Below are 12514 nucleotides of genomic sequence, written 5' to 3'. Positions count from 1 at the left end.
GCGTTGCGGGTGGCCTCGCCTGGTGGTCCTGTGGGGAAGCGGCGTGAGCGGGCGGTCGCGGGGATGTGATGGGGCCTTGCTCCTGCTCCCGTGCCCAGCTGGTGCTTCTCTCCCAACTCCTGGGGTTGGTGAAGTGGAAAGTGGGTATAAAGATCTCCGTATGCTCTAAAGATAGTCTTTCTCCTAAAATATGGACCATAAACATCCTTGGGCGTGTAGGTGGTATTTGGTAAGTGCTGTGGTGAGTGACTGCCGTAACAGGCTTCTCTGAAGTTTTTTGCTGTGCAAGGCTTGGTAGGACAGCCGGTTTGTTTTTTTTTTTCCCTCCCCAAGCGATCTGTCTTTAATGTGACTGAAGTAGTTAATGCATTAAGTACATTTTATGGGTTTTCTTCTGGAGAGGTGGTCTGGAAATGTTTTCATTTTCTGTGGCCTTTTCAGGAAGGATGTCTCACAACATAGCAAAAAGTGTCATATCGCGCTAGCAAGTACCACCAGGTTTTTTGCAGTAGAAAACAAACAAAAATGAAGGAAATAAGAAATAAGAAGGAAATAAGAATAAGTCAGTAGCAGGTGAAAATATCCTTTTGTATGATGGAGTGAATAATAGATTAAAATCTTAGCATTTGGCCTTCAAAGAAAACTCACAGTCAACTTGAGGTGTATGTTTTTTCCATGGGCCACTACATTGCATATGTTTGTGAGGTATTTGTAAAAGGCTCTTCAGGATTGTCATCTTCTTTCAGTTTGGTTTCCCATTTGACTCGTTTAGTCTTCATTAACGATTTCTGCATGGGTTTGCACCTCAGCCTTCCCTGGAGCACGTCATTTATATTTTTTTTAATTATGAAAGATTTAAGTATTAGTTTCAACAACAAATAGTGATGCATGAGGCCGTTTTGTAGAACAGACGAGCCAGCTATTATTGATGCTGTTTGCTTATGCTGTACTTTATTTATCTTGTTCACCAATTCACATCAATCAACAAAACACCAATAAACCCCCAAAAGGGGAGGGGTGTGAAACACATGAGGCAAGACTTTCTGGGTGGACTTTTACTTTTTGCAAAATATTTTGGTATCTCGATTACTCGTTAACATTCATTTAATTCAAGATAATACAGTTGCTGTCTCTTTTAATGTTAAATTAAAAATTGCGTCATTAAAACATACTGTCTTTGCAAACATGGTTAAATATTTTTATTGTATTGATAATTAACATAAAGCAAAGCCTAAGTGGGAGATGGACAAATTTCAGTCTATCTTACTAGTTAAAAACTCCATAGAAAAAATTGAAGTCTTTGTTTCCTCATTAGTTCTGTAGTGAGTGAACTGTGCTGCTGGTGGTAAGAAAGATGGGCAGAATTGATGATGATATCCTGAGTAAAAACATGTCCATTAAAGTATGTCTTACTGCTGTTTTAGTTACTGTAATTTTAATTATTCCAATTAAAGCTGTGAAGTTAATATATCACTGTGGTAAGTATGAGAATGTGTGTGGGAGGATTACTAGAGAGGAGTAATTTGGACTATTGCAAAGAGCTATTCTGTAATAAGCATTGCATCTTAAATTAACTCTCACCCTAATCTAAATTAATTTTACAGGGTGCACAGACCCTCTGGTTTTGCACACTCTTTCGTTTCTTTATAAAAAATTAATTTTCTGATGCGAGTTTTCTTTGATAATGACTATTTAATTTTAAACATGCCTTGACTCTACAATACACTTCGAATTGTTCTATTTACGATTACGTAGGGCAGGACTATTCAGCTTTCTCAACCAGGAACAAGTTTCTGGAGATGATGGTAGTTCTCAAAAGCAAAACCAAGCTCCTGTTGTCTTGAAAAGGCAAGAGATAATTTTTTGGCTGTACCTGGTTCATGATTTACTGATCCTGTTCTAGGAGTTTGGTTTCAGTAAGCTGGACAGTAACAGTTTCATAGAGTTGAAGAAACAGAATGTTTTCTGGTTTGTGCTTGATATCCATTAGCTGTTGTTTTATTGGATGAGACATAGAAGATAGAGCCATTCTTTGAGGTATAGTCAAAAAGAGCTGATGTGTGTCTTCTGTGGAAGGTAGTTTTACATATGTGTAGTTTATAAATGCAGATCAGAAAAACTATAACAAAACTAATTAATTGCGGGTTTTTAGGTTCTACCAAAATGGAGCTGAGTGATGCCAATTTACAGACTTTAACTGAGTATCTAAAGAAAACACTAGATCCAGATCCTGCTGTAAGACGTCCTGGTAAGTGATTCTCATGAGTGACCAAAAAAGTTTACTTTCTTTTTGGCTCTTCCATCTGTGTATAGCAAAATTCAGTGGATGTTTATGCAATAACCTCTTTGCAGAAGTTGTCAGTATCCTTTTAAAACAGAAGAAACAAACAAAGAAAACACCAGCCCACTAATGAAGGATGGATATAAATAAAAATTTATTTTGTTTCCTTTTTGTAATTTTATTTTCCAGTATTCCTGATTTACTCTTTTTTTACTGTTGTTATTTAAAACAGTGCTGCTGTTCACAATAAACCAGAATTTACTTCTAGCAGGTTATGGCTTTTAAAAATGGTGAGGAGGCAATATTTCCACATCCTGCTCTGAATTGAGAGCTTTTGTTAATAGCAGAAGCATCAAAAAGCTTAGTAGTAAAGAAGTCATAAATAAAGTACCTTTTGTCAGACTTGGTCTGTTTCTGTTCTTGTGAAACTCTGGGGAAGTGTTCATGTGTTGTGTTTAAATAGACACTTGAGGAATCAAAGGACTCCCATTAGGAAAAAGTCAGTTTAGCTTTTGCTAACCTTAATAACCTTTTGCTAACCTTGTTCTCTTACAGCGGAAAAGTTTCTTGAATCAGTCGAAGGAAGCCAGAATTACCCACTGTTACTCTTAACACTGCTGGAAAAATCACAGGAAAATGTCATCAAAGTTTGTGCATCTGTAACATTCAAGAATTATATTAAAAGGAACTGGAGAATTGTAGGTATCCTAGTGAGTAGTTGTGCTAAGATTTAATAATCCTTTTAAGGTACAATAAGGTGTTCTACAGTAACCTTGAAGCATGTGTGTATGTCTGTACTCTGTGAAAGAAAGTAAATCGTTCAGAGAACAAACACAAGGTGTAGTTTGCTGGTTAGGGATTACAACCTGCACCATTGGAGTCCATCCTATTAAAAAGAACTAGTGCTGAGTGATAAAATGATGAACAAATATTTTTCTCTAATATTATATGCATATTTTTCAGAAGCACAATATTTAAAGCTCATTTAACTCACAGTAGTATTATTTAAACTGAAATGATTATGAAATGTCTACACACATGAGCTGGCCAATTTGGCCTGTCTATTGTCATAGTGTTACAAACATTTCAAGCCAGCACTGCAGCTGAAAGTGATGATACTAGCTTCTCTTTCATCTAAATGCTTCTGGGGCGTAGAATAGTGTGGGGAAGTTTATTTTGGTGGCCTTGCCAGTTTAACACTCAAAAGTATTTGTAGACATCAAATATAAGTATTGTCATTTGAATCCTATTTTATCCTTTGTTTTGAAGAGGTCAGAAACATTTTTGACTCAGAGCTTTCAGCATTCATGAGATTTATTTTATGGTAGAAAGTTTTACATGTGAGAGCTTAACTTGTTTAGCAGGGAGAGGTTTTAATTGATATTTTTTATCCTTTGTCTCACTGAAAGTACTGTTTGTATATGAAAAATATCGAATGTATGATGTTGCTTTACTACAGGGAAACTGCTAATTATTTCATCATTACATCTTAGCTGGTACCTATTTACAAATTTGCATGTGACTTCTACCCACCCCACCCCGCCCCCCCCACACACACAAATATTAAGAAGCTATAGCAGTTCTAGATCTGGTTATGTTTGATAAGATTAGCACATTCAGTCTGACATGGAATTTCTAGAACTTTTTTTTCTGTAATACTGTATTCTCAGTCATTTCTCCCAAATTGTATCTTTATCTGTAGTATATTGTAAGTAGAAATAATGCCTGTTACAGAAAAAAATTTAAGTGGTTTCCTTTTTATGGATTGCTGATGTAATTCAGGATGAGATTACATTTTTGAGTAGGTGGAGATGCTATGCAGTAAGTGCATCCAGAGGGCTGTTATGATTGCTATGTGGCTTCAAGCACATTGTTTTGTCCAAAATTGACGCTTTCATTTCAAGAGCAGCTGTATGAACATAAAATACAGACATAAGGCTAGCTTACCTAGATCATGTGGTGTAATTTGGCAGCCTTGAACTTGGCTGATATAAAGCTCAGTGGAAGCAAAAGGGGGGTTTTTACCTATTCAAGGACTTTGATTTGGTAGAGCCTGGAGAGCCAGATGTACAGTGCATTTCTGGAGTGAGGGAAGAGGGTTGTTTTTTTTAAATTTATTTTTAAAGTATGTACAGAATATTCATTTATGTGCTGCTTCTCATATCTTGTAAAAAGATCTAATTTCTTTGAAAACTACGCCATAGTAGGATTTGCTGATCTCTCCGCCATCTTTGTCCTCCTTTGCTTAAATGCATAGCAGTGGGTCCTGCCTCCCTACTTGGGGCTTGCCTGGCACAGCTATTGCTGCCTTTCACATCATAGAAACTTGTAAAGCTTAAATTTTAAAGATCATCTTCTTGTGTTTTAATGTATATAAAATTATTTTATACATTCTTCTGATTCAGTGCAGTGTGATAGAAGAGGAAAGCAGGTTCTCTGCATCTTATTTTTATAACTGTTTGTTTACAGAATCATTTAAGTTGGAAAGGACCTTTAAGATTGAGTCCAACCGCTAACCTAACACTGCCAAGTCCAACACTAAACCATGTCCCTGAGCACCACATCTACACGTCTTTTAAATACCTCCAGGGATGGTGACTCAACTGCTTCCCTGGGCAAGCCTGATCCAGTTCCTGACAACCCTTTCTGTGAAGAAATTTTCCTATATCCAATCTAAAATTCCCCTGGCACAAATGAGGCCCTTTCCTTTTGCTCTGCCACTTGTTACATGGGAGAAGATACTGACCCCCCACATTGCTACAACCTCCTTTCAGGTAGTTGTAGAGAGCAATAAGGTCTCCCCTGAGCCTCTTTTTCTCCAGGCTAAGCACCCCCAGTTCCCTCAGCCGTTCCTCATAAGACTTGTGCTCTAGACCCCTCCCCAGCTTCGTTACCCTTCTCTGGACACGCTCCAGCACCTCGGTGTCTTTCTTGTAGTGAGGGGCCCAAAACTGAACACAACGTTCAAGGTGCAGCCTCACCAGTGCCCAGTACAGGGGGACAGTCACTGCCCTAGTTCTGCTGGCCACACTATTTCTGATACAAGCCAAGATGCTGTTGGCCTCCTTGGCCACCTGGGTACACTGCTGGCTCATGTTCAGCCAGGTGTTGACCAACACCCCCAGGTCCTTTCCCACTGGGCACCTTTCCTGCCACACTTCCCCAGGCCTGTAGCATTGCAGGGGGTTGTTGTGACCCACGTGCAGGACCCAGCACTCAGCCTTGTTGAACCTCATACAACTGGCCTTGGCCCATCACTCCAGCCTGTCCAGATCCCCCTGCAGAGCCTCCCTGCCCTCAAGAACATCAGCACTCCCACCCAACTTGGTGTCATCTGCAAGTGTACTGAGGGCGCACTCCATCCCCTCAAACACATCGTTGATAAAGATACTAAACACAACTGGTCCTAGTACTGAGCCCTGGGGAACCACTTGTGACTGGTGTTACAGCTAAGCATAACTCGAAATTTTGAAATGGCTACTTTTGGGGTTTTTAAGTTTGTGGAAAGATGATGAAAGATGAGAAGGAGGATGGTAGTCAAAGGCATCTAAAGAATTACTTTCTGGAGGTGCTTACCTCTTAATTGCTGGATAATTTCTAGGTTTCTGAACTCCAGTGCTCTCATCACAGATAATGTGACTGTCACTGCTGTCACTGGTTGGTGATGAGCCGCCTTATTTTATTTCTTTAGTAGAAACTTTAATTTACTACCACTCAGCACTACTGATTGGACTTTGAACTGATTGATATTTTGAATTGATTAGATTACTTGTAAAGTTAATGTTATGGGCTTGATTCTGTAACTTGCGCCTTCGTGTACAGTTTCTAGAAAGTATGGCTTGAGGCAGCTTGCACAAACTAAATCTTTAAAGTTGGCAGAAATGAGGACAGAGGTGTGATCTGGTGTGGTAGGAGACTATTAGTTAAAGTTACGTATGTAATTGGCATATACACCCACACTTACTACTGCTGAATTACTGATTTGAGAAGTCACTGTTAGAGGAGGAAAAAAAAAATAGTTTCATCTTTTTCAGGTACTGCTATTACAGATTCAGGTACTGCTATTACAGATTCATGCAATATTTCTAACAGATCTTCTTCTTAATTTCTTTAACAATGTAATAGTTACATAAATTGGTATAAGCAATTAGTCTCTGAAATGCTGATATACTGATATGCCCATGACTTAATTGTTGTTTTAATTTTAGGTTGAGGATGAACCAAACAAAATATGTGAATCAGATAGGATAGCCATTAAAGCCAACATAGTGCCCTTGATGCTTAGCAGCCCGGAACAAATTCAAAAGCAGGTAATACGTCAATTCTTGTTTGTATCCATGAGACTTATGGAACATTTTAAGCATGTCTAGAGGCTCTGGTTATTGACAGAGCTCCATTCCCTTACCAGTGGGGTCATCCCAATCCAAATAATTTGGACTGTATTGTTACTTCTGCCTGTTTATTTATTCTTTTAAAAAAGCAATTGCTGTATAATCTTATAGTAAGTTCTAGCATTAGGCAGTTAAATATAGTAATTCTAGAGACTGAGGCTGTATGTACACATTGAATTTAAAGTGAGATGTGTTTATTTGTGGTGAAAAGTAGTAGATGTTTAAACTCATGATTTTTACATCTGACAAGAATAACAAGCATTTCTCAGATATTTGCAGCATCCAGCACAACTGCTGCATTTTTTTGTAATGAGGAGCTTGCTATTATATCGTGTAATGGTTATGTTTCCTTTCCAGTTAAGTGATGCTATTAGTATTATTGGTCGGGAAGACTTTCCTCAGAAATGGCCAGACTTATTGACAGAAATGGTGAATCGCTTTCAAAGTGGAGATTTCCATGTCATTAATGGGGTCCTTCGCACTGCTCACTCTTTATTTAAAAGGTATTGGAAATAAATGAGTTAGTACATGGACTGTAAAATTTCTGTTCAACTCTAAATTTTTACCATGAGACTTAATTTTGTAGATTTACACAATCTACAGTTGTGGCTTCTACTTACGCTTCTTGACTTTTTAATAAAACTTAATAAGTAGTTGTTAAACTGTACGCCTTGCATGGTCTTGAACTATGTTGTCTGGTTCTTGTTTATTTGACAGTATTTGTTTTGAGGTTGAGCACAAAAATTTAATTGCATGCAAGTTAATTTGTTTATAAATGTGATGTCTGTATTTTATTTTTCATGCATTTCTCTTTCACTTGTCAGGTACCGCCATGAATTTAAGTCAAATGAATTATGGACAGAGATCAAACTTGTCCTTGATGCTTTTGCTTTGCCCTTGACAAATCTCTTTAAGGTATTTCTTGCTGAATTATTTCTGAAACAAGTTTAACATTCTGAATTTCTTGTTGTCAATTACCTGTAAAATGAAAACTTAAGAACAGTTCTTTGAAACTGTTAATGAGGTTCAAATTAAATTTGTGAAGTGAGACCTGACAGGATCAATAAGGGGAGGAAAAGGAACTATATTTTCTGGTTTTAAAAAAAATGTTCCATGACACTTTTCAATATCTCTTGTCAATGTGAGTTGTGTGTGTGTGTAACTTGACTGAATCTTATGTCTTTTTCTAGGCAACTATTGAACTTTGCAGCACACATGCAAATGATGCTAGTGCTTTGAAGGTTCTCTTTTCTTCTCTCATTCTAATTGCGAAGCTGTTCTACAGTTTAAATTTTCAGGTGAATCTCCTTGTTCTTCTAATAGTTCTGCTTTGATCACGTGGAGCTGTTACGCTCTTATTTATAGGATCCTTTTGAAGCAGCCTTTAAGGCCATGCTTTATTGCAAAAATAAATTTGACAGTCTACATCAACGCTGGAGTAAAGGCACAGTAAGGTTAGGGTTAATTAACATGTTAGCTTGACCCTGTCTAAACAACAGTTCAAGATAGTCTAAACTGGTGTCATAGCAAGGAAATGTTGCATGGGTAGCACTAAGAGTATGAGCTGTGAAAGAGAAGTCAAATGCCTGAGTTTATACTCACCATGCTGCTTTATAAATATGTCTGTGCTGACATGAACTCCGTCATGAAAGTCAGTTAAAACTACTAGCTCTGTAGCAGTATAGTAGCAAGTAATTCTGGTAGCAGTGGGGTTTTTTTTTTGTTTTGAAATCAATTCTAAATTTCTAACATTAAATAAATGCATTATATGAAAAATGGTAAAAAGCCTCTTTGCTGAGGTGACATGTAATTAGTGTCTCAACAGGAACATAAGTCTGTGAAGTGAAATGATTGTGCTTTCATTGCTTGGGCTGTTCTTCAGTATTGGTCAAAGAACAAGCTGGAGTTTATAGAGAGTCTTGTGCCTTCTTGTTCGGAGAGTGAGAGGGGAAAAAGGTTCTTTCTTTATAAACCAATAGGCTGTATAACGTGTAAGCAACTAGTTTATTTGGAAATAATGTATTCCAAAGCCTCTGCCTGGAGGGTTTTCATCTGGGAGAAGGAGGGGGTAGTGTTTCATTTTGAAGATTGTTTTCTGTGCTTTGTTGTCCCTCAGTAGATTATAGGGTGGATACATACTACTTAAAATGTAGGTATGTTATCCAAGCAGTGTAATTGGAAATTAAAATGTAGATTTATGCTTTTCCCTCACAGGATCTTCCTGAGTTTTTTGAAGATAACATGGAAACATGGATGACAAATTTTCATAGTCTTCTAACTTTAGATAATAAACTTTTACAGACTGATGTAAGTACTGCATAAACCTCCTGGTTTGCCTCTGTGTAGTGGAGATGTTTGTCTGAGAACTTAAATCTAAATCTGAATAGTGGAATGTTTTCTTTGTTGGGTAAACAAAGGAATAGAATGACTGTAAAGAAATGGGGTTTAAGAGAAGTTGCACTGTTGTCTAATAAATTTGAGGTCCAGTTCTTGAAGTTGTATCTCAGTTACAGGTATACCCAGCTGTGCACAGAAATCAAATTACAGATACTCATCAATGAGTAGATCCTTTCAAGGACATCTGCTGAAGTAACCTGATCATTGGAGAGTCACAATGCTCAGGTTTTCTATACCTTTCAGCTGGTTCATGCACTGTGTTTTAGAAAACGGGGTATCTTAAAGAACTTGAAACAGTTGAACATAGAAGCCAAGACACACCTAAGTATTTTAGTTTAGCATTTGCTCTCTTTGTCTAATTATAAGAATTAGTAGTTTCACAGGTGAAAAATGATACCAAGTCGTTAAAGCTCAAATTAATTTTGTGCATGCTTTCACCATTTTAAGTGCTGTCTTCCAGATACAGTACAATAGTTTACCACATGATGGAGCCAAAGCAACTGTATAAATTTCTTTACAATACATAGGGAGGCATGTTAAGTGTATCCTGTGCTATAGTTTCACGGTTGCTTTAGGCTAACACTGCCGTGAAAAGAAGCTTTGCTGCTCTTTCCTCTTGTCTGTGGGCACAGACATTCATGCAGCTGTGTGCCGAACTGAGTCAGGAAGTCATAATACATTAAAAAAGTGATATGCATTAAAACTGGAAGGTGGGGATTGTGGGGAGGCCGGGAGATGAAACTGGGGTGGTGTTTGGTTTGTTGTTTTTCTTTAATTCCTGCTCAGTTTCTCAGTTAAACTTGCTTTGTGGTTCCACAAGCATCTGTGCTGGTAGGGGGAAGGGGAGGGAAATACTTTTACAACTATTCCAATTTTGAAGTAGCAAGATACAATGTCTTCTAAGCATATTTTCTCAATGCCTTGTGTTGTCTTTCTTGTTATATTCATAAATTAATTTCATGTTCAACTTTATCAGGTCTAAATTATTTGAAGTGCATAGTACTGCCATTTGAAATGTAGGTGTGATTTATAACTTGCAGTGCAGTTCCAGTAAAAATCAGCAAAATACAGTAATTGTAGGGACATGAGAGGGATTTCTTTCACCTGTTTAGAACATAGTAAAATAATAGTGTAAATATTTCCTTCAAATATGTTGGTACTTAGACTATTTAAGTAGTGTTCAAGTTTGGATGTTTTAAGTTCTTAGTTTTGTTTTATGTGAGGATGAAGAGGAAGCTGGATTACTGGAGCTCTTGAAATCACAAATTTGTGATAATGCTGCTTTATATGCTCAAAAATATGATGAAGAATTCCAGCCCTACCTGCCACGTTTTGTAACAGCAATCTGGAATCTGTTAGTCACAACAGGCCAGGAAGTGAAATATGACTTGGTAAGTTGTTATAAACTGATCTTGTCGAGTTTACTAATGAATTATAAATTGGTCAGTCATGCTAAAACTGCATGTGTTCTGTTTGTGGTGTTCTAGCTTGTTAGTAATGCAATCCAGTTTCTGGCCTCGGTTTGTGAGAGACCACATTACAAGCATCTGTTTGAGGACCAGAATACATTGACAAGCATCTGTGAAAAAGTTATTGTTCCCAATATGGAATTTAGAGGTAACTTTTTGAGAGCTAAGTTTTCAAAGGCACAGTAAAATCCAACTGTAATTACAATGATGTACCTCTTGTGTACTTTAGTGCTAGATTCAAAACCAAGTCTCTACAATAGATTGCTGCCCTGTGGGCTTTGTAGAATTGTATGAATATCTCTAATTTTTCTGTCTTACTGGGATTTCAAATTGAAAAATATAGGAAGTCAAGGTCGTGTACCACCAATAACTTTTCATGCTTAAAGTGAGTATCAGAATAATTCACGAAGCCTAAATAGGCATGGATGTCAGACCTACTAAATTGTAATGTCTAATTCTCTAAGTTTTGATGGGCTCACATCGATCCTAGTATCTAAAATGCAGTGTATTGCAGTGATAAGAAGCTTCTCTCTTAAGGCTATGACTCTAGAAGCCTCTGTAAATACACAATGTTGAATAATGCTTTTTTTTTTTCCTTGGGTTTTTTTTTTAAATCAGGAATACATCAGCTCATGTGTGTGAAAGACTAATTTGTGGGGCAAGAGCAAGCTGAACAGGCTAGTCTGTCTGGATATATATGATTAATTTCTATTTAGGTTATAGAAAAACATTACTGGGAAAAAATAGCAGGTTGATAATAATAGATCTTTTTACCACAAAAACAGAGACCTCAGTATTTATTTTATATTTTCAGCGGCTGATGAAGAAGCATTTGAAGACAATTCTGAAGAATATATAAGAAGGGATTTGGAAGGATCTGGTAATCCACAGATTTATACTAAGAATACTTGGTCTTCAAATATAACTCTGAAGCAATTTACTGAAGCTTTTATAACTTAGTTTTGAAATTGGGAAGGTTCCCTCCCGCTAAGAAATTTTATCCAGTTTTTGATCGAGTCTACTGTCACGATATGCCCATCACAGTGTCTTTTTGTTCTGAACAGTGTTCTTATAGGGCTTTTTTCCTTAATTGGATTGGTATTTCTCCTGCACTGCTCACAGTCTCATTTCAGCAAATATAGCCTGTAAGTCAGTGCTGAATAGTAGCCACAGTTGTGTATTTAGTTCCTATGTGTAGAGTTTTAAATAACATGGAAAGACTGTGCCTGTATTTAGTAGTCTATCATGTTTAAACTGAAATTCTGACTGGTGTTGCATACAAAATCTGTGATCAAGCCAGCTGGATGCCAGCCAGCCCTTGTACGCAGGCACTGTGTTCAAACCGATACAGTAACCGTCCTGAAAACACGGCTGTGCTAACAGAGCTACTTGATTTTCTGATTGTAGCTGTCTGGTCTTCAGCCAGGGCAGAGCACAAATGAACCAAATCTAGATCTGTATGAAAATTCTGTATGTGCTGTTCTGTGCCACTAACAGTTTACTGACTGACACTTTCAGATTAATGACACTTCATAATAGATTTTCAGAAATTACTGTACGCTTGCAGTGGAGGACGAAATTGGAGGAAAATTTTTTTGAACTTTTTTTCAAGCAAAGGTTTTATCATTCTTATCCAGGATTTGGCTGCATTTTAGGTATTTGTGAATCTTTTATTTGTTAGCTACTTCTGCTTTCAAGAGAGTTGAGACAAGAAGTATTTGTGTTCTATGGAGATTACTTTAGGAATGTTCTGTTGCATTTAAATTGACTTGCTTTATTTTCCTTCTGTCCCTTCTGTTAGTATATTGTATTAAAGTCCAGCTGACTTTTTTTTCTTTCTTGAAACAAGGAATTTTTACATATATATAAAATATACAAAAATATTATTTTTTTTTTTACAAAAATGTCCTAGTTTGGTATGGTGGGCCAGCAGCTAAGCATCACAGCAACTTTCTTGCTTGCTGCCCCCCCCCCCC

General features: G+C 37.3%; 1 protein-coding gene across 1 annotated transcript in view; it reads left to right on the top strand.

Annotated features, from left to right (window-relative positions):
• Nucleotides 1–18: 18 nt before the first annotated feature.
• CSE1L (chromosome segregation 1 like) overlaps nt 19–12514 on the top strand; it is a 28016-nt gene continuing 15520 nt past the window's right edge. The window contains exons 1-11 of the mRNA XM_026862074.1: nt 19–229; nt 2153–2248; nt 2837–2979; nt 6490–6591; nt 7030–7175; nt 7497–7587; nt 7863–7970; nt 8887–8979; nt 10293–10460; nt 10557–10686; nt 11353–11418. Of these exons, the coding sequence (XP_026717875.1) occupies nt 2164–2248; nt 2837–2979; nt 6490–6591; nt 7030–7175; nt 7497–7587; nt 7863–7970; nt 8887–8979; nt 10293–10460; nt 10557–10686; nt 11353–11418 (1132 nt within the window). The 5' untranslated portion in view covers nt 19–229; nt 2153–2163. The remainder of the gene's footprint in view (nt 230–2152; nt 2249–2836; nt 2980–6489; nt 6592–7029; nt 7176–7496; nt 7588–7862; nt 7971–8886; nt 8980–10292; nt 10461–10556; nt 10687–11352; nt 11419–12514) is intronic.

The sequence above is a fragment of the Athene cunicularia genome (assembly GCF_003259725.1).
Source record: "Athene cunicularia isolate RWA chromosome 20 unlocalized genomic scaffold, athCun1 chr20_part1, whole genome shotgun sequence".
Classification (NCBI taxonomy): domain Eukaryota; kingdom Metazoa; phylum Chordata; class Aves; order Strigiformes; family Strigidae; genus Athene; species Athene cunicularia.
Note: the sequence above shows the minus strand (reverse complement) of the source record. Positions and strands in the feature narration are given on the sequence as shown.